Raw genomic sequence first — 18,900 nt, 5'->3', positions numbered from 1 at the left:
GGCCTGTTTCCGGCTATTAGGAGCAATTCATATATTGGGCACTGCGTTTCGACTTTTTTATTAGACCACAGTAAAAAAATTCACTCACAGAAGTCCCTTTCTTTCATGGCTACAAACACGAAGAATTCTGTCGTAAGTAAAACGAATGCGCAAGCCAAAATGACGATGGGGCGAAGTCATAAGCATGGCCCTGTGGCCCAATGGATAAGGCATCTGACTACGAATCAGGGGATTCCAGGTTCGACTCCTGGCAGGGTCGCACTGTCGCATTTCGGCTGCATGGTCTACTGTGTAACGCGCGCGCACGTTCTGGCGTAATGCGTTGATAAACGGAATGTACGCAGACATATTGGAAAGTAATATCACGCACTTAGTATCGTCGCCTTTGTTAGCATTCATGTAAGTTACCATCCACTCGCTACAGTCGCTCTCCATCCTACGGCTAAATCAACAGCCGTGATTTTTACTATGTCGCCGTCCATCCGTACGCGGTGACAGTTGTAAGCTTTACAGTAACGTGACATGCTCCACAAGCAGTTACGGTGTGTGGACGATGCCTATCATGGCAACGCTTGTTCTTTATCGCTTCTCGGCCTAATGGCTAAGATCAAGTGTAGTATCTGTTCTTATCAGTTTAATATCTGGTAGGCCATTCTCTGAATGGTCAGTATATTAATCTGATTTTTGGCCTTGGGTCATGGAGGTGGATTCATTCACGCCGTGACCACGGGTTGCCTTGGTGTTGCACTATTACCGATGGCGGCCCACATAAGCAATAAAAGAATAATAGCAGTCCTCTTTCCGACGGCACTCTGCATAGTCTACGGCGGGAACAAAACGCGTACACTGGGGGAGAATACAGCCTATGCCCCGCGACACGGCAGTTTATAACACACTCAAGCCACAAGCATTAACAAACTTTGAAGGGTACCCTCATGCTACGGTGCAGTTCCAACTCATACTTACCTGACGGGGAAGTAAAGACTGATCAATGAGGGTTTTCTTCCAGAGTGAGGCTCTTGCATTGCACTACGCTTGGGCTGACCTCTGCGATTACTGCAAACGTCAGTAACTCGACCGTACAATTTCTGGTAGTGGGGGCCTGCGTCCGCGCTCGCCCCCTCCTTAAGTCAAAATGAATGAGCTTAGAAAAGTTGCGCGGCCAAATGTCGGTGGTGACTTAAACGCTAAGGTAAAACCTCGCTTGGCTGTTACGAAACGTGATTGCGATATAAGTCCTCGGAAGGCGGCGGAATTTTATTTTATTTGCCATTCCGTCAGGGTTATTGGATGATCGGCAATAGATCGAGTTTGTATGCATTTGAAAGCTCTTTTTTCTCGTACTATCACCTGAAAATGTCGTAGGAAAATGTCATAGGAAACACTTTCAACAACCGCCACGTTCCTTAATTGTTATAACAAGAAATATATCACAGCAAATGAAAATGAAAAGCCTACGACACCGGGAGTTCCCAGGCGGTCCCCCATCCAAGTACTATCCCGGCCCGACGATGCTTAACTTCCGTGATCAGACGAGAACGGGTGTGTTCATCGTGGTATGGCCGTAGACATTAGTAGGTGCAAATACGTGCAATTTATTTTGACGTTGTGATCAAATTTTTTTATTTAATTTCTTTGAGTTACTTAGGACAAGGCGTATGCATGGATTATCTATTAGACTTTAAGGTTATAGTTTTGTGAAAAAAACAATGTTTTTTTAAAGATGTGTGGCTATAAAAATAGCCGTTGTTTTCTGAGTGTAGCGGTTTACTTCTTCTGTCCTTTGTCGTTCTTCTTTGGGAGTAAGACAGCTTGAATGTTTGGCAAAACACCACCAGCTGCAATGGTTACACCGCTCAAAAGTTTGTTTAATTCTTCATCATTACGAACAGCCAATTGTAAATGTCTTGGAATAATCCTAGCTTTTTTGTTGTCTCTTGCTGCGTTACCAGCCAACTCCAATATCTCAGCAGATAAATATTCCAAGACGGCTGCTAAGTAAACTGGTGCTCCAGATCCAATTCGGTTAGCATAGTGCCCTCTACGAAGGAATCTATGCACTCTACCGACTGGAAATTGAAGTCCAGCTCTTGAGGATCTTGTCTTGGCTTTAGCCTTAGCTTTTCCACCTTTTCCACGTCCAGACATAACTGCGATTTGATTTGTAAGTTAATACAAAAACGTACGAATATTTAACGTAAGTGTTAACGAAATAAACTTTACTCGTTTTTTCATCATAAAAATAGGATCGAAATCATGTTTTTTTAACCAATCATAATTAAGTATTAAACAAAAGATTTTTTTTTTAACCAATTAAATTGCGTATCGGCGTTTTCGGATCGAATTCGATCCGATTTTTTTACTTATAAACAAAAAGTTTTGACTTGCAGTTTAATGCTTATTTACAAGTTAAGTAGCAAAAATTTTTAACCATGTCTGACGCAGCAGCTAAAGGAGGAAAACAGGCACCTAAAGTAGCCAAGAAAGGTGAAAAAAGAGCCGGCAAAAAAGGAGGAAAGATTGGTGGAACTGGTGAAAAGAAACGCAAGAGAAAGAGAAAGGAAAGTTATGCTATTTACATCTACAATGTTTTGAAACAAGTTCACCCAGATGTCGGAGTTTCAAGCAAAGCTATGAGCATCATGAACTCATTTGTCAACGACATCTTTGAGCGCATTGCTTCCGAAGCTTCGCGTTTGGCTCTTCAAAACAAAAAGTCGACCATCTCTTCTCGTGAAATTCAAACCGCAGTACGTCTTCTCTTGCCTGGAGAACTTGCAAAACACGCAGTCAGTGAAGGAACAAAAGCCGTCACAAAATACACAAGCAGCAAGTAAACCAACGTCTACCAAACACAAACGGTCTTTTTTAAGACCACACATCTTTAAAAAAACATTTACTTGGCGTCACTACAAGTTAACCGAAGTTAATAAAACTTCTAAATAATGTGCTTAAGAACACTAGCCTACATTTAAAATACTTCCCCATGTGTGTGTGGATTAGCTTCACTTTTCATACGTATTATTAGCTGTACTTGCAGAAAAGACAAGTACATTGATCCATGTTATTGCTTACATTTAACTTAACCCAGCTTTTCACGGAAACACTCCCAGGCAAATTAACCCTACAAAGTATTTCTAAATTTTTTTTGTGTCATATATGACATAGTATCGTATAGCAATAAATGTAACTGTGACAAGACTTTACACATTGTGTAATTTGGAAGCGTGCACAAAGTAATGTTTTAAAAGATTTGTGGCTATAAAAATAGCCGTTTTTGTTGAGCAATGACAACGCTTAACCTCCGAATCCGTAAAGAGTTCTTCCTTGACGTTTTAAGGCATAAACAACATCCATAGCGGTAACGGTCTTGCGTTTAGCGTGCTCTGTGTAGGTTACAGCATCACGAATAACATTCTCTAAGAAAACCTTCAGTACACCTCTGGTTTCCTCATAGATAAGGCCAGAGATACGTTTGACACCACCTCGTCGAGCAAGACGCCGAATAGCAGGTTTTGTGATTCCCTGAATGTTATCACGAAGAATTTTTCGGTGACGTTTAGCACCTCCTTTTCCCAATCCTTTACCTCCTTTTCCGCGTCCAGACATATTGATATAGTTGCGTACAGAACGAGTACAAAAACAACGTTTGAGTTAACAGAATTCAGACAGCTTTAAAAAGAGGCCATAAAATTACCTACTGCTCGTGGAAACACCCTAATTAACCAATAGAGTTGCGTCATTACAAAATGTTCCGAACATTTTGTACATTTTTTTAAGTAAAACTGTAGTTTTTTTAAAAATTCGTGGTCTTAATGTTTCAGTAAGGCAATAAATTTGGCATCGTTGGAATTCGCCAAACCTTCTGCTACTTACTAAAAAAAAAAAAAGTCAAAAGCTTTTGTGTATCAGAAGATACAGCCGTTTTCCCGTAGCCAAAAAACACAGATTTTATAAAAATGTTAAAGTAATGAGCGTAATGTCATTATGCAGCCAATCAGAAATTACTTTCTTAGCACCAATCAAATGGTTTGTTTTGAACCTTAGCTGTCAATCAATATGAGAAATAAAACTTTGGCGCGATAGTGCATTTTAGACCGTCTTGTGTATCCGTACTACATCGACTTCTTAAAATATGGCTCGTACAAAGCAAACTGCACGTAAATCTACTGGAGGAAAGGCTCCACGAAAACAACTCGCCACTAAAGCTGCGAGGAAAAGCGCACCAGCTACTGGAGGAGTGAAAAAACCACATCGTTACAGACCTGGTACAGTTGCTCTCAGAGAAATCAGAAGATACCAGAAGTCAACCGAGCTCTTGATCCGCAAGTTGCCTTTCCAGCGTCTTGTGCGAGAAATTGCTCAGGACTTCAAAACAGATCTGCGATTCCAGAGCACAGCCGTTATGGCTCTGCAAGAGGCTTCTGAAGCGTACCTTGTTGGCTTGTTCGAGGATACTAACTTGTGTGCCATTCACGCAAAACGAGTTACAATCATGCCTAAAGACATCCAGTTGGCAAGAAGAATTCGTGGGGAACGTGCCTAAGCATCTTACCAAACAAAAAACGGCTATTTTTATAGCCACACATCCATAAAAAATATTACGGCTAGCTTTTTATATCAAACTTTGTCCTGCTTTCTGTTTAAATTTTATGCTACATAAAAATTTTATGCTACATAAAGTTTGACAATGTTAAAAATATGAAGGGCAAGAAAAGTAAAAGCAAGAAAATAAGAAATTTAAAAACGAAAATACTTAAACTTAGGGAATCTAATCTTAAATTTACTCTTTTTTAACTGTTTAAGTGACTTAAACAAGTTTAACTTTGTACCAAGATAATGTTTTTTTGTAAATGTGTGGCTATAAAAATAGCCGTTTGTTAATGTAATAGCCAGATACACACAAATTATTTTTTTGCGGTCTTCTTTGCTGCCTTTTTGGGAGTCTTTTTGACCTTCTTTGCTGCAGGTTTTTTAGCAACAGGCTTCTTTGTGGGTTTCTTAGCTGCTGGTTTCTTAGCCGAGGCTTTCTTTGTGGCAGGCTTCTTTGCTGCTTTCTTTGGCGTGCTCTTCTTTGCTGGCTTCTTTTTTGGTGTACTTTTCTTTGCAGTAGGCTTCTTTGCCGTTGGCTTTTTTGCTGCGGCCTTTTTCTTAGGTTTTTCTTTTTTTACCTGACCTAGCTTGAATGATCCAGAAGCACCAGTGCCTTTAGTTTGAATCAAATCGCCTGATGTTACTCCTCGTTTAAGAGCCATTTTCAGATGATGATCTGAGTTTTCAGCAACTTTGTAATTTGCATGAATATATTTTGTAATAGCTTGGCGAGATGAACCACCGCGTTCCTTTAGGGTAGCGATAGCAGCCTTGATCATGTCCACATATTTAGGGTGATCAGCTGTCTTCTTTGCAGCAGGTTTCTTCTTGGGTGCGATTTTCTTTGGAGAAGCTGCTTCACTCATTTTTAATGTTTTCTTACAACAATCCAACGATAAACGATGCTTGTTATCACAGTAGAAGTATACTAAACATTACCGTGTAAATGAGATATAATTTAAGACGGTGCGAAGTATGCGGACGTAAAAGTACCACTCCCGGGAATTGATTTGGCGCGAAAACAGAAATGTGTGTTTCTGTACATCGTATAATGTCCGTTTTGGGTGCCGCGACTATGCGAAAGCATGTTAATTTTTATTTGTAGTACGACGCAATAGTCTGCAAGAGAAGCTGCTGGAGTTTGAGGTCTTCAGCATTACATCTAGTCTGTTAATTTGGGCTTCTTCCGCGCTCGTGTTAGGATTTTCATAAAGCGTTCTTTGGTTTGCGTTGCGTATGTCGGCCTACATCATCGACACGGCCTGTTTCCGGCTATTAGGAGCAATTCATATATTGGGCACTGCGTTTCGACTTTTTTATTAGACCACAGTAAAAAAATTCACTCACAGAAGTCCCTTTCTTTCATGGCTACAAACACGAAGAATTCTGTCGTAAGTAAAACGAATGCGCAAGCCAAAATGACGATGGGGCGAAGTCATAAGCATGGCCCTGTGGCCCAATGGATAAGGCATCTGACTACGAATCAGGGGATTCCAGGTTCGACTCCTGGCAGGGTCGCACTGTCGCATTTCGGCTGCATGGTCTACTGTGTAACGCGCGCGCACGTTCTGGCGTAATGCGTTGATAAACGGAATGTACGCAGACATATTGGAAAGTAATATCACGCACTTAGTATCGTCGCCTTTGTTAGCATTCATGTAAGTTACCATCCACTCGCTACAGTCGCTCTCCATCCTACGGCTAAATCAACAGCCGTGATTTTTACTATGTCGCCGTCCATCCGTACGCGGTGACAGTTGTAAGCTTTACAGTAACGTGACATGCTCCACAAGCAGTTACGGTGTGTGGACGATGCCTATCATGGCAACGCTTGTTCTTTATCGCTTCTCGGCCTAATGGCTAAGATCAAGTGTAGTATCTGTTCTTATCAGTTTAATATCTGGTAGGCCATTCTCTGAATGGTCAGTATATTAATCTGATTTTTGGCCTTGGGTCATGGAGGTGGATTCATTCACGCCGTGACCACGGGTTGCCTTGGTGTTGCACTATTACCGATGGCGGCCCACATAAGCAATAAAAGAATAATAGCAGTCCTCTTTCCGACGGCACTCTGCATAGTCTACGGCGGGAACAAAACGCGTACACTGGGGGAGAATACAGCCTATGCCCCGCGACACGGCAGTTTATAACACACTCAAGCCACAAGCATTAACAAACTTTGAAGGGTACCCTCATGCTACGGTGCAGTTCCAACTCATACTTACCTGACGGGGAAGTAAAGACTGATCAATGAGGGTTTTCTTCCAGAGTGAGGCTCTTGCATTGCACTACGCTTGGGCTGACCTCTGCGATTACTGCAAACGTCAGTAACTCGACCGTACAATTTCTGGTAGTGGGGGCCTGCGTCCGCGCTCGCCCCCTCCTTAAGTCAAAATGAATGAGCTTAGAAAAGTTGCGCGGCCAAATGTCGGTGGTGACTTAAACGCTAAGGTAAAACCTCGCTTGGCTGTTACGAAACGTGATTGCGATATAAGTCCTCGGAAGGCGGCGGAATTTTATTTTATTTGCCATTCCGTCAGGGTTATTGGATGATCGGCAATAGATCGAGTTTGTATGCATTTGAAAGCTCTTTTTTCTCGTACTATCACCTGAAAATGTCGTAGGAAAATGTCATAGGAAACACTTTCAACAACCGCCACGTTCCTTAATTGTTATAACAAGAAATATATCACAGCAAATGAAAATGAAAAGCCTACGACACCGGGAGTTCCCAGGCGGTCCCCCATCCAAGTACTATCCCGGCCCGACGATGCTTAACTTCCGTGATCAGACGAGAACGGGTGTGTTCATCGTGGTATGGCCGTAGACATTAGTAGGTGCAAATACGTGCAATTTATTTTGACGTTGTGATCAAATTTTTTTATTTAATTTCTTTGAGTTACTTAGGACAAGGCGTATGCATGGATTATCTATTAGACTTTAAGGTTATAGTTTTGTGAAAAAAACAATGTTTTTTTAAAGATGTGTGGCTATAAAAATAGCCGTTGTTTTCTGAGTGTAGCGGTTTACTTCTTCTGTCCTTTGTCGTTCTTCTTTGGGAGTAAGACAGCTTGAATGTTTGGCAAAACACCACCAGCTGCAATGGTTACACCGCTCAAAAGTTTGTTTAATTCTTCATCATTACGAACAGCCAATTGTAAATGTCTTGGAATAATCCTAGCTTTTTTGTTGTCTCTTGCTGCGTTACCAGCCAACTCCAATATCTCAGCAGATAAATATTCCAAGACGGCTGCTAAGTAAACTGGTGCTCCAGATCCAATTCGGTTAGCATAGTGCCCTCTACGAAGGAATCTATGCACTCTACCGACTGGAAATTGAAGTCCAGCTCTTGAGGATCTTGTCTTGGCTTTAGCCTTAGCTTTTCCACCTTTTCCACGTCCAGACATAACTGCGATTTGATTTGTAAGTTAATACAAAAACGTACGAATATTTAACGTAAGTGTTAACGAAATAAACTTTACTCGTTTTTTCATCATAAAAATAGGATCGAAATCATGTTTTTTTAACCAATCATAATTAAGTATTAAACAAAAGATTTTTTTTTTAACCAATTAAATTGCGTATCGGCGTTTTCGGATCGAATTCGATCCGATTTTTTTACTTATAAACAAAAAGTTTTGACTTGCAGTTTAATGCTTATTTACAAGTTAAGTAGCAAAAATTTTTAACCATGTCTGACGCAGCAGCTAAAGGAGGAAAACAGGCACCTAAAGTAGCCAAGAAAGGTGAAAAAAGAGCCGGCAAAAAAGGAGGAAAGATTGGTGGAACTGGTGAAAAGAAACGCAAGAGAAAGAGAAAGGAAAGTTATGCTATTTACATCTACAATGTTTTGAAACAAGTTCACCCAGATGTCGGAGTTTCAAGCAAAGCTATGAGCATCATGAACTCATTTGTCAACGACATCTTTGAGCGCATTGCTTCCGAAGCTTCGCGTTTGGCTCTTCAAAACAAAAAGTCGACCATCTCTTCTCGTGAAATTCAAACCGCAGTACGTCTTCTCTTGCCTGGAGAACTTGCAAAACACGCAGTCAGTGAAGGAACAAAAGCCGTCACAAAATACACAAGCAGCAAGTAAACCAACGTCTACCAAACACAAACGGTCTTTTTTAAGACCACACATCTTTAAAAAAACATTTACTTGGCGTCACTACAAGTTAACCGAAGTTAATAAAACTTCTAAATAATGTGCTTAAGAACACTAGCCTACATTTAAAATACTTCCCCATGTGTGTGTGGATTAGCTTCACTTTTCATACGTATTATTAGCTGTACTTGCAGAAAAGACAAGTACATTGATCCATGTTATTGCTTACATTTAACTTAACCCAGCTTTTCACGGAAACACTCCCAGGCAAATTAACCCTACAAAGTATTTCTAAATTTTTTTTGTGTCATATATGACATAGTATCGTATAGCAATAAATGTAACTGTGACAAGACTTTACACATTGTGTAATTTGGAAGCGTGCACAAAGTAATGTTTTAAAAGATTTGTGGCTATAAAAATAGCCGTTTTTGTTGAGCAATGACAACGCTTAACCTCCGAATCCGTAAAGAGTTCTTCCTTGACGTTTTAAGGCATAAACAACATCCATAGCGGTAACGGTCTTGCGTTTAGCGTGCTCTGTGTAGGTTACAGCATCACGAATAACATTCTCTAAGAAAACCTTCAGTACACCTCTGGTTTCCTCATAGATAAGGCCAGAGATACGTTTGACACCACCTCGTCGAGCAAGACGCCGAATAGCAGGTTTTGTGATTCCCTGAATGTTATCACGAAGAATTTTTCGGTGACGTTTAGCACCTCCTTTTCCCAATCCTTTACCTCCTTTTCCGCGTCCAGACATATTGATATAGTTGCGTACAGAACGAGTACAAAAACAACGTTTGAGTTAACAGAATTCAGACAGCTTTAAAAAGAGGCCATAAAATTACCTACTGCTCGTGGAAACACCCTAATTAACCAATAGAGTTGCGTCATTACAAAATGTTCCGAACATTTTGTACATTTTTTTAAGTAAAACTGTAGTTTTTTTAAAAATTCGTGGTCTTAATGTTTCAGTAAGGCAATAAATTTGGCATCGTTGGAATTCGCCAAACCTTCTGCTACTTACTAAAAAAAAAAAAAGTCAAAAGCTTTTGTGTATCAGAAGATACAGCCGTTTTCCCGTAGCCAAAAAACACAGATTTTATAAAAATGTTAAAGTAATGAGCGTAATGTCATTATGCAGCCAATCAGAAATTACTTTCTTAGCACCAATCAAATGGTTTGTTTTGAACCTTAGCTGTCAATCAATATGAGAAATAAAACTTTGGCGCGATAGTGCATTTTAGACCGTCTTGTGTATCCGTACTACATCGACTTCTTAAAATATGGCTCGTACAAAGCAAACTGCACGTAAATCTACTGGAGGAAAGGCTCCACGAAAACAACTCGCCACTAAAGCTGCGAGGAAAAGCGCACCAGCTACTGGAGGAGTGAAAAAACCACATCGTTACAGACCTGGTACAGTTGCTCTCAGAGAAATCAGAAGATACCAGAAGTCAACCGAGCTCTTGATCCGCAAGTTGCCTTTCCAGCGTCTTGTGCGAGAAATTGCTCAGGACTTCAAAACAGATCTGCGATTCCAGAGCACAGCCGTTATGGCTCTGCAAGAGGCTTCTGAAGCGTACCTTGTTGGCTTGTTCGAGGATACTAACTTGTGTGCCATTCACGCAAAACGAGTTACAATCATGCCTAAAGACATCCAGTTGGCAAGAAGAATTCGTGGGGAACGTGCCTAAGCATCTTACCAAACAAAAAACGGCTATTTTTATAGCCACACATCCATAAAAAATATTACGGCTAGCTTTTTATATCAAACTTTGTCCTGCTTTCTGTTTAAATTTTATGCTACATAAAAATTTTATGCTACATAAAGTTTGACAATGTTAAAAATATGAAGGGCAAGAAAAGTAAAAGCAAGAAAATAAGAAATTTAAAAACGAAAATACTTAAACTTAGGGAATCTAATCTTAAATTTACTCTTTTTTAACTGTTTAAGTGACTTAAACAAGTTTAACTTTGTACCAAGATAATGTTTTTTTGTAAATGTGTGGCTATAAAAATAGCCGTTTGTTAATGTAATAGCCAGATACACACAAATTATTTTTTTGCGGTCTTCTTTGCTGCCTTTTTGGGAGTCTTTTTGACCTTCTTTGCTGCAGGTTTTTTAGCAACAGGCTTCTTTGTGGGTTTCTTAGCTGCTGGTTTCTTAGCCGAGGCTTTCTTTGTGGCAGGCTTCTTTGCTGCTTTCTTTGGCGTGCTCTTCTTTGCTGGCTTCTTTTTTGGTGTACTTTTCTTTGCAGTAGGCTTCTTTGCCGTTGGCTTTTTTGCTGCGGCCTTTTTCTTAGGTTTTTCTTTTTTTACCTGACCTAGCTTGAATGATCCAGAAGCACCAGTGCCTTTAGTTTGAATCAAATCGCCTGATGTTACTCCTCGTTTAAGAGCCATTTTCAGATGATGATCTGAGTTTTCAGCAACTTTGTAATTTGCATGAATATATTTTGTAATAGCTTGGCGAGATGAACCACCGCGTTCCTTTAGGGTAGCGATAGCAGCCTTGATCATGTCCACATATTTAGGGTGATCAGCTGTCTTCTTTGCAGCAGGTTTCTTCTTGGGTGCGATTTTCTTTGGAGAAGCTGCTTCACTCATTTTTAATGTTTTCTTACAACAATCCAACGATAAACGATGCTTGTTATCACAGTAGAAGTATACTAAACATTACCGTGTAAATGAGATATAATTTAAGACGGTGCGAAGTATGCGGACGTAAAAGTACCACTCCCGGGAATTGATTTGGCGCGAAAACAGAAATGTGTGTTTCTGTACATCGTATAATGTCCGTTTTGGGTGCCGCGACTATGCGAAAGCATGTTAATTTTTATTTGTAGTACGACGCAATAGTCTGCAAGAGAAGCTGCTGGAGTTTGAGGTCTTCAGCATTACATCTAGTCTGTTAATTTGGGCTTCTTCCGCGCTCGTGTTAGGATTTTCATAAAGCGTTCTTTGGTTTGCGTTGCGTATGTCGGCCTACATCATCGACACGGCCTGTTTCCGGCTATTAGGAGCAATTCATATATTGGGCACTGCGTTTCGACTTTTTTATTAGACCACAGTAAAAAAATTCACTCACAGAAGTCCCTTTCTTTCATGGCTACAAACACGAAGAATTCTGTCGTAAGTAAAACGAATGCGCAAGCCAAAATGACGATGGGGCGAAGTCATAAGCATGGCCCTGTGGCCCAATGGATAAGGCATCTGACTACGAATCAGGGGATTCCAGGTTCGACTCCTGGCAGGGTCGCACTGTCGCATTTCGGCTGCATGGTCTACTGTGTAACGCGCGCGCACGTTCTGGCGTAATGCGTTGATAAACGGAATGTACGCAGACATATTGGAAAGTAATATCACGCACTTAGTATCGTCGCCTTTGTTAGCATTCATGTAAGTTACCATCCACTCGCTACAGTCGCTCTCCATCCTACGGCTAAATCAACAGCCGTGATTTTTACTATGTCGCCGTCCATCCGTACGCGGTGACAGTTGTAAGCTTTACAGTAACGTGACATGCTCCACAAGCAGTTACGGTGTGTGGACGATGCCTATCATGGCAACGCTTGTTCTTTATCGCTTCTCGGCCTAATGGCTAAGATCAAGTGTAGTATCTGTTCTTATCAGTTTAATATCTGGTAGGCCATTCTCTGAATGGTCAGTATATTAATCTGATTTTTGGCCTTGGGTCATGGAGGTGGATTCATTCACGCCGTGACCACGGGTTGCCTTGGTGTTGCACTATTACCGATGGCGGCCCACATAAGCAATAAAAGAATAATAGCAGTCCTCTTTCCGACGGCACTCTGCATAGTCTACGGCGGGAACAAAACGCGTACACTGGGGGAGAATACAGCCTATGCCCCGCGACACGGCAGTTTATAACACACTCAAGCCACAAGCATTAACAAACTTTGAAGGGTACCCTCATGCTACGGTGCAGTTCCAACTCATACTTACCTGACGGGGAAGTAAAGACTGATCAATGAGGGTTTTCTTCCAGAGTGAGGCTCTTGCATTGCACTACGCTTGGGCTGACCTCTGCGATTACTGCAAACGTCAGTAACTCGACCGTACAATTTCTGGTAGTGGGGGCCTGCGTCCGCGCTCGCCCCCTCCTTAAGTCAAAATGAATGAGCTTAGAAAAGTTGCGCGGCCAAATGTCGGTGGTGACTTAAACGCTAAGGTAAAACCTCGCTTGGCTGTTACGAAACGTGATTGCGATATAAGTCCTCGGAAGGCGGCGGAATTTTATTTTATTTGCCATTCCGTCAGGGTTATTGGATGATCGGCAATAGATCGAGTTTGTATGCATTTGAAAGCTCTTTTTTCTCGTACTATCACCTGAAAATGTCGTAGGAAAATGTCATAGGAAACACTTTCAACAACCGCCACGTTCCTTAATTGTTATAACAAGAAATATATCACAGCAAATGAAAATGAAAAGCCTACGACACCGGGAGTTCCCAGGCGGTCCCCCATCCAAGTACTATCCCGGCCCGACGATGCTTAACTTCCGTGATCAGACGAGAACGGGTGTGTTCATCGTGGTATGGCCGTAGACATTAGTAGGTGCAAATACGTGCAATTTATTTTGACGTTGTGATCAAATTTTTTTATTTAATTTCTTTGAGTTACTTAGGACAAGGCGTATGCATGGATTATCTATTAGACTTTAAGGTTATAGTTTTGTGAAAAAAACAATGTTTTTTTAAAGATGTGTGGCTATAAAAATAGCCGTTGTTTTCTGAGTGTAGCGGTTTACTTCTTCTGTCCTTTGTCGTTCTTCTTTGGGAGTAAGACAGCTTGAATGTTTGGCAAAACACCACCAGCTGCAATGGTTACACCGCTCAAAAGTTTGTTTAATTCTTCATCATTACGAACAGCCAATTGTAAATGTCTTGGAATAATCCTAGCTTTTTTGTTGTCTCTTGCTGCGTTACCAGCCAACTCCAATATCTCAGCAGATAAATATTCCAAGACGGCTGCTAAGTAAACTGGTGCTCCAGATCCAATTCGGTTAGCATAGTGCCCTCTACGAAGGAATCTATGCACTCTACCGACTGGAAATTGAAGTCCAGCTCTTGAGGATCTTGTCTTGGCTTTAGCCTTAGCTTTTCCACCTTTTCCACGTCCAGACATAACTGCGATTTGATTTGTAAGTTAATACAAAAACGTACGAATATTTAACGTAAGTGTTAACGAAATAAACTTTACTCGTTTTTTCATCATAAAAATAGGATCGAAATCATGTTTTTTTAACCAATCATAATTAAGTATTAAACAAAAGATTTTTTTTTAACCAATTAAATTGCGTATCGGCGTTTTCGGATCGAATTCGATCCGATTTTTTTACTTATAAACAAAAAGTTTTGACTTGCAGTTTAATGCTTATTTACAAGTTAAGTAGCAAAAATTTTTAACCATGTCTGACGCAGCAGCTAAAGGAGGAAAACAGGCACCTAAAGTAGCCAAGAAAGGTGAAAAAAGAGCCGGCAAAAAAGGAGGAAAGATTGGTGGAACTGGTGAAAAGAAACGCAAGAGAAAGAGAAAGGAAAGTTATGCTATTTACATCTACAATGTTTTGAAACAAGTTCACCCAGATGTCGGAGTTTCAAGCAAAGCTATGAGCATCATGAACTCATTTGTCAACGACATCTTTGAGCGCATTGCTTCCGAAGCTTCGCGTTTGGCTCTTCAAAACAAAAAGTCGACCATCTCTTCTCGTGAAATTCAAACCGCAGTACGTCTTCTCTTGCCTGGAGAACTTGCAAAACACGCAGTCAGTGAAGGAACAAAAGCCGTCACAAAATACACAAGCAGCAAGTAAACCAACGTCTACCAAACACAAACGGTCTTTTTTAAGACCACACATCTTTAAAAAAACATTTACTTGGCGTCACTACAAGTTAACCGAAGTTAATAAAACTTCTAAATAATGTGCTTAAGAACACTAGCCTACATTTAAAATACTTCCCCATGTGTGTGTGGATTAGCTTCACTTTTCATACGTATTATTAGCTGTACTTGCAGAAAAGACAAGTACATTGATCCATGTTATTGCTTACATTTAACTTAACCCAGCTTTTCACGGAAACACTCCCAGGCAAATTAACCCTACAAAGTATTTCTAAATTTTTTTTGTGTCATATATGACATAGTATCGTATAGCAATAAATGTAACTGTGACAAGACTTTACACATTGTGTAATTTGGAAGCGTGCACAAAGTAATGTTTTAAAAGATTTGTGGCTATAAAAATAGCCGTTTTTGTTGAGCAATGACAACGCTTAACCTCCGAATCCGTAAAGAGTTCTTCCTTGACGTTTTAAGGCATAAACAACATCCATAGCGGTAACGGTCTTGCGTTTAGCGTGCTCTGTGTAGGTTACAGCATCACGAATAACATTCTCTAAGAAAACCTTCAGTACACCTCTGGTTTCCTCATAGATAAGGCCAGAGATACGTTTGACACCACCTCGTCGAGCAAGACGCCGAATAGCAGGTTTTGTGATTCCCTGAATGTTATCACGAAGAATTTTTCGGTGACGTTTAGCACCTCCTTTTCCCAATCCTTTACCTCCTTTTCCGCGTCCAGACATATTGATATAGTTGCGTACAGAACGAGTACAAAAACAACGTTTGAGTTAACAGAATTCAGACAGCTTTAAAAAGAGGCCATAAAATTACCTACTGCTCGTGGAAACACCCTAATTAACCAATAGAGTTGCGTCATTACAAAATGTTCCGAACATTTTGTACATTTTTTTAAGTAAAACTGTAGTTTTTTTAAAAATTCGTGGTCTTAATGTTTCAGTAAGGCAATAAATTTGGCATCGTTGGAATTCGCCAAACCTTCTGCTACTTACTAAAAAAAAAAAAAGTCAAAAGCTTTTGTGTATCAGAAGATACAGCCGTTTTCCCGTAGCCAAAAAACACAGATTTTATAAAAATGTTAAAGTAATGAGCGTAATGTCATTATGCAGCCAATCAGAAATTACTTTCTTAGCACCAATCAAATGGTTTGTTTTGAACCTTAGCTGTCAATCAATATGAGAAATAAAACTTTGGCGCGATAGTGCATTTTAGACCGTCTTGTGTATCCGTACTACATCGACTTCTTAAAATATGGCTCGTACAAAGCAAACTGCACGTAAATCTACTGGAGGAAAGGCTCCACGAAAACAACTCGCCACTAAAGCTGCGAGGAAAAGCGCACCAGCTACTGGAGGAGTGAAAAAACCACATCGTTACAGACCTGGTACAGTTGCTCTCAGAGAAATCAGAAGATACCAGAAGTCAACCGAGCTCTTGATCCGCAAGTTGCCTTTCCAGCGTCTTGTGCGAGAAATTGCTCAGGACTTCAAAACAGATCTGCGATTCCAGAGCACAGCCGTTATGGCTCTGCAAGAGGCTTCTGAAGCGTACCTTGTTGGCTTGTTCGAGGATACTAACTTGTGTGCCATTCACGCAAAACGAGTTACAATCATGCCTAAAGACATCCAGTTGGCAAGAAGAATTCGTGGGGAACGTGCCTAAGCATCTTACCAAACAAAAAACGGCTATTTTTATAGCCACACATCCATAAAAAATATTACGGCTAGCTTTTTATATCAAACTTTGTCCTGCTTTCTGTTTAAATTTTATGCTACATAAAAATTTTATGCTACATAAAGTTTGACAATGTTAAAAATATGAAGGGCAAGAAAAGTAAAAGCAAGAAAATAAGAAATTTAAAAACGAAAATACTTAAACTTAGGGAATCTAATCTTAAATTTACTCTTTTTTAACTGTTTAAGTGACTTAAACAAGTTTAACTTTGTACCAAGATAATGTTTTTTTGTAAATGTGTGGCTATAAAAATAGCCGTTTGTTAATGTAATAGCCAGATACACACAAATTATTTTTTTGCGGTCTTCTTTGCTGCCTTTTTGGGAGTCTTTTTGACCTTCTTTGCTGCAGGTTTTTTAGCAACAGGCTTCTTTGTGGGTTTCTTAGCTGCTGGTTTCTTAGCCGAGGCTTTCTTTGTGGCAGGCTTCTTTGCTGCTTTCTTTGGCGTGCTCTTCTTTGCTGGCTTCTTTTTTGGTGTACTTTTCTTTGCAGTAGGCTTCTTTGCCGTTGGCTTTTTTGCTGCGGCCTTTTTCTTAGGTTTTTCTTTTTTTACCTGACCTAGCTTGAATGATCCAGAAGCACCAGTGCCTTTAGTTTGAATCAAATCGCCTGATGTTACTCCTCGTTTAAGAGCCATTTTCAGATGATGATCTGAGTTTTCAGCAACTTGTAATTTGCATGAATATATTTTGTAATAGCTTGGCGAGATGAACCACCGCGTTCCTTTAGGGTAGCGATAGCAGCCTTGATCATGTCCACATATTTAGGGTGATCAGCTGTCTTCTTTGCAGCAGGTTTCTTCTTGGGTGCGATTTTCTTTGGAGAAGCTGCTTCACTCATTTTTAATGTTTTCTTACAACAATCCAACGATAAACGATGCTTGTTATCACAGTAGAAGTATACTAAACATTACCGTGTAAATGAGATATAATTTAAGACGGTGCGAAGTATGCGGACGTAAAAGTACCACTCCCGGGAATTGATTTGGCGCGAAAACAGAAATGTGTGTTTCTGTACATCGTATAATGTCCGTTTTGGGTGCCGCGACTATGCGAAAGCATGTTAATTTTTATTTGTAGTACGACGCAATAGTCTGCAAGAGAAGCTGCTGGAGTTTGAGGTCTTCAGCATTACATCTAGTCTGTTAATTTGGGCTTCTTCCGCGCTCGTGTTAGGATTTTCATAAAGCGTTCTTTGGTTTGCGTTGCGTATGTCGGCCTACATCATCGACACGGCCTGTTTCCGGCTATTAGGAGCAATTCATATATTGGGCACTGCGTTTCGACTTTTTTATTAGACCACAGTAAAAAAATTCACTCACAGAAGTCCCTTTCTTTCATGGCTACAAACACGAAGAATTCTGTCGTAAGTAAAACGAATGCGCAAGCCAAAATGACGATGGGGCGAAGTCATAAGCATGGCCCTGTGGCCCAATGGATAAGGCATCTGACTACGAATCAGGGGATTCCAGGTTCGACTCCTGGCAGGGTCGCACTGTCGCATTTCGGCTGCATGGTCTACTGTGTAACGCGCGCGCACGTTCTGGCGTAATGCGTTGATAAACGGAATGTACGCAGACATATTGGAAAGTAATATCACGCACTTAGTATCGTCGCCTTTGTTAGCATTCATGTAAGTTACCATCCACTCGCTACAGTCGCTCTCCATCCTACGGCTAAATCAACAGCCGTGATTTTTACTATGTCGCCGTCCATCCGTACGCGGTGACAGTTGTAAGCTTTACAGTAACGTGACATGCTCCACAAGCAGTTACGGTGTGTGGACGATGCCTATCATGGCAACGCTTGTTCTTTATCGCTTCTCGGCCTAATGGCTAAGATCAAGTGTAGTATCTGTTCTTATCAGTTTAATATCTGGTAGGCCATTCTCTGAATGGTCAGTATATTAATCTGATTTTTGGCCTTGGGTCATGGAGGTGGATTCATTCACGCCGTGACCACGGGTTGCCTTGGTGTTGCACTATTACCGATGGCGGCCCACATAAGCAATAAAAGAATAATAGCAGTCCTCTTTCCGACGGCACTCTGCATAGTCTACGGCGGGAACAAAACGCGTACACTGGGGGAGAATACAGCCTATGCCCCGCGACACGGCAGTTTATAACACACTCAAGCCACAAGCATTAACAAACTTTGAAGGGTACCCTCATGCTACGGTGCAGTTCCAACTCATACTTACCTGACGGGGAAGTAAAGACTGATCAATGAGGGTTTTCTTCCAGAGTGAGGCTCTTGCATTGCACTACGCTTGGGCTGACCTCTGCGATTACTGCAAACGTCAGTAACTCGACCGTACAATTTCTGGTAGTGGGGGCCTGCGTCCGCGCTCGCCCCCTCCTTAAGTCAAAATGAATGAGCTTAGAAAAGTTGCGCGGCCAAATGTCGGTGGTGACTTAAACGCTAAGGTAAAACCTCGCTTGGCTGTTACGAAACGTGATTGCGATATAAGTCCTCGGAAGGCGGCGGAATTTTATTTTATTTGCCATTCCGTCAGGGTTATTGGATGATCGGCAATAGATCGAGTTTGTATGCATTTGAAAGCTCTTTTTTCTCGTACTA

The 18,900-nt window shown here is 40.9% G+C and overlaps 3 protein-coding genes, 15 non-coding genes and 1 pseudogene across 18 annotated transcripts; 15 read left to right on the top strand and 4 right to left on the bottom strand.

Moving 5' to 3' along the window:
* The first annotated feature begins 186 nt into the window (after window positions 1-186).
* Trnar-acg (transfer RNA arginine (anticodon ACG)) lies at window positions 187-259 on the top strand. Its single transcript has one exon. It is a non-coding gene; the product is annotated as a tRNA-Arg (tRNA).
* A 322-nt stretch (window positions 260-581) lies between these two features.
* LOC130661366 (U2 spliceosomal RNA) lies at window positions 582-773 on the top strand. The gene has a single exon (XR_008988558.1). It is a non-coding gene; the product is annotated as a U2 spliceosomal RNA (small nuclear RNA).
* A 185-nt stretch (window positions 774-958) lies between these two features.
* Window positions 959-1,123, top strand: LOC130660319 (U1 spliceosomal RNA). Its single transcript, XR_008987519.1, has one exon. It is a non-coding gene; the product is annotated as a U1 spliceosomal RNA (small nuclear RNA).
* Window positions 1,124-1,451: 328 nt separating this feature from the next.
* LOC130658368 (5S ribosomal RNA) lies at window positions 1,452-1,570 on the bottom strand. The gene has a single exon (XR_008985583.1). It is a non-coding gene; the product is annotated as a 5S ribosomal RNA (ribosomal RNA).
* A 707-nt stretch (window positions 1,571-2,277) lies between these two features.
* On the top strand, window positions 2,278-2,987 carry LOC130657517 (histone H2B, gonadal-like). Its single transcript, XM_057460506.1, has one exon. The coding sequence runs from the start codon at window positions 2,433-2,435 to the stop codon at window positions 2,835-2,837; it is 405 nt and encodes a 134-aa protein (XP_057316489.1). The 5' UTR covers window positions 2,278-2,432; the 3' UTR covers window positions 2,838-2,987.
* A 3,051-nt stretch (window positions 2,988-6,038) lies between these two features.
* Window positions 6,039-6,111, top strand: Trnar-acg (transfer RNA arginine (anticodon ACG)). The gene has a single exon. It is a non-coding gene; the product is annotated as a tRNA-Arg (tRNA).
* Window positions 6,112-6,433: 322 nt separating this feature from the next.
* LOC130661365 (U2 spliceosomal RNA) lies at window positions 6,434-6,625 on the top strand. The gene has a single exon (XR_008988557.1). It is a non-coding gene; the product is annotated as a U2 spliceosomal RNA (small nuclear RNA).
* A 185-nt stretch (window positions 6,626-6,810) lies between these two features.
* On the top strand, window positions 6,811-6,975 carry LOC130660318 (U1 spliceosomal RNA). Its single transcript, XR_008987518.1, has one exon. It is a non-coding gene; the product is annotated as a U1 spliceosomal RNA (small nuclear RNA).
* Window positions 6,976-7,303: 328 nt separating this feature from the next.
* On the bottom strand, window positions 7,304-7,422 carry LOC130658367 (5S ribosomal RNA). Its single transcript, XR_008985582.1, has one exon. It is a non-coding gene; the product is annotated as a 5S ribosomal RNA (ribosomal RNA).
* A 707-nt stretch (window positions 7,423-8,129) lies between these two features.
* On the top strand, window positions 8,130-8,839 carry LOC130657511 (histone H2B, gonadal-like). Its single transcript, XM_057460500.1, has one exon. It carries the CDS (start codon window positions 8,285-8,287, stop codon window positions 8,687-8,689), a length of 405 nt encoding a protein of 134 aa, XP_057316483.1. The 5' UTR covers window positions 8,130-8,284; the 3' UTR covers window positions 8,690-8,839.
* Window positions 8,840-11,890: 3,051 nt separating this feature from the next.
* Trnar-acg (transfer RNA arginine (anticodon ACG)) lies at window positions 11,891-11,963 on the top strand. Its single transcript has one exon. It is a non-coding gene; the product is annotated as a tRNA-Arg (tRNA).
* Window positions 11,964-12,285: 322 nt separating this feature from the next.
* On the top strand, window positions 12,286-12,477 carry LOC130661364 (U2 spliceosomal RNA). Its single transcript, XR_008988556.1, has one exon. It is a non-coding gene; the product is annotated as a U2 spliceosomal RNA (small nuclear RNA).
* A 185-nt stretch (window positions 12,478-12,662) lies between these two features.
* On the top strand, window positions 12,663-12,827 carry LOC130660316 (U1 spliceosomal RNA). Its single transcript, XR_008987516.1, has one exon. It is a non-coding gene; the product is annotated as a U1 spliceosomal RNA (small nuclear RNA).
* Window positions 12,828-13,155: 328 nt separating this feature from the next.
* LOC130658366 (5S ribosomal RNA) lies at window positions 13,156-13,274 on the bottom strand. Its single transcript, XR_008985581.1, has one exon. It is a non-coding gene; the product is annotated as a 5S ribosomal RNA (ribosomal RNA).
* An 855-nt stretch (window positions 13,275-14,129) lies between these two features.
* LOC130657478 (histone H2B, gonadal-like) lies at window positions 14,130-14,690 on the top strand. The gene has a single exon (XM_057460462.1). The coding sequence runs from the start codon at window positions 14,136-14,138 to the stop codon at window positions 14,538-14,540; it is 405 nt and encodes a 134-aa protein (XP_057316445.1). The 5' UTR covers window positions 14,130-14,135; the 3' UTR covers window positions 14,541-14,690.
* A 1,905-nt stretch (window positions 14,691-16,595) lies between these two features.
* Window positions 16,596-17,213, bottom strand: LOC130657477 (histone H1-delta-like; annotated as a pseudogene).
* A 527-nt stretch (window positions 17,214-17,740) lies between these two features.
* On the top strand, window positions 17,741-17,813 carry Trnar-acg (transfer RNA arginine (anticodon ACG)). The gene has a single exon. It is a non-coding gene; the product is annotated as a tRNA-Arg (tRNA).
* A 322-nt stretch (window positions 17,814-18,135) lies between these two features.
* LOC130661363 (U2 spliceosomal RNA) lies at window positions 18,136-18,327 on the top strand. Its single transcript, XR_008988555.1, has one exon. It is a non-coding gene; the product is annotated as a U2 spliceosomal RNA (small nuclear RNA).
* A 185-nt stretch (window positions 18,328-18,512) lies between these two features.
* Window positions 18,513-18,677, top strand: LOC130660315 (U1 spliceosomal RNA). Its single transcript, XR_008987515.1, has one exon. It is a non-coding gene; the product is annotated as a U1 spliceosomal RNA (small nuclear RNA).
* The last annotated feature ends 223 nt before the right edge of the window (window positions 18,678-18,900 follow it).

The sequence above is a fragment of the Hydractinia symbiolongicarpus genome, chromosome 9 (assembly GCF_029227915.1).
Source record: "Hydractinia symbiolongicarpus strain clone_291-10 chromosome 9, HSymV2.1, whole genome shotgun sequence".
NCBI lineage: Eukaryota > Metazoa > Cnidaria > Hydrozoa > Anthoathecata > Hydractiniidae > Hydractinia > Hydractinia symbiolongicarpus.
Note: the sequence above shows the minus strand (reverse complement) of the source record. Positions and strands in the feature narration are given on the sequence as shown.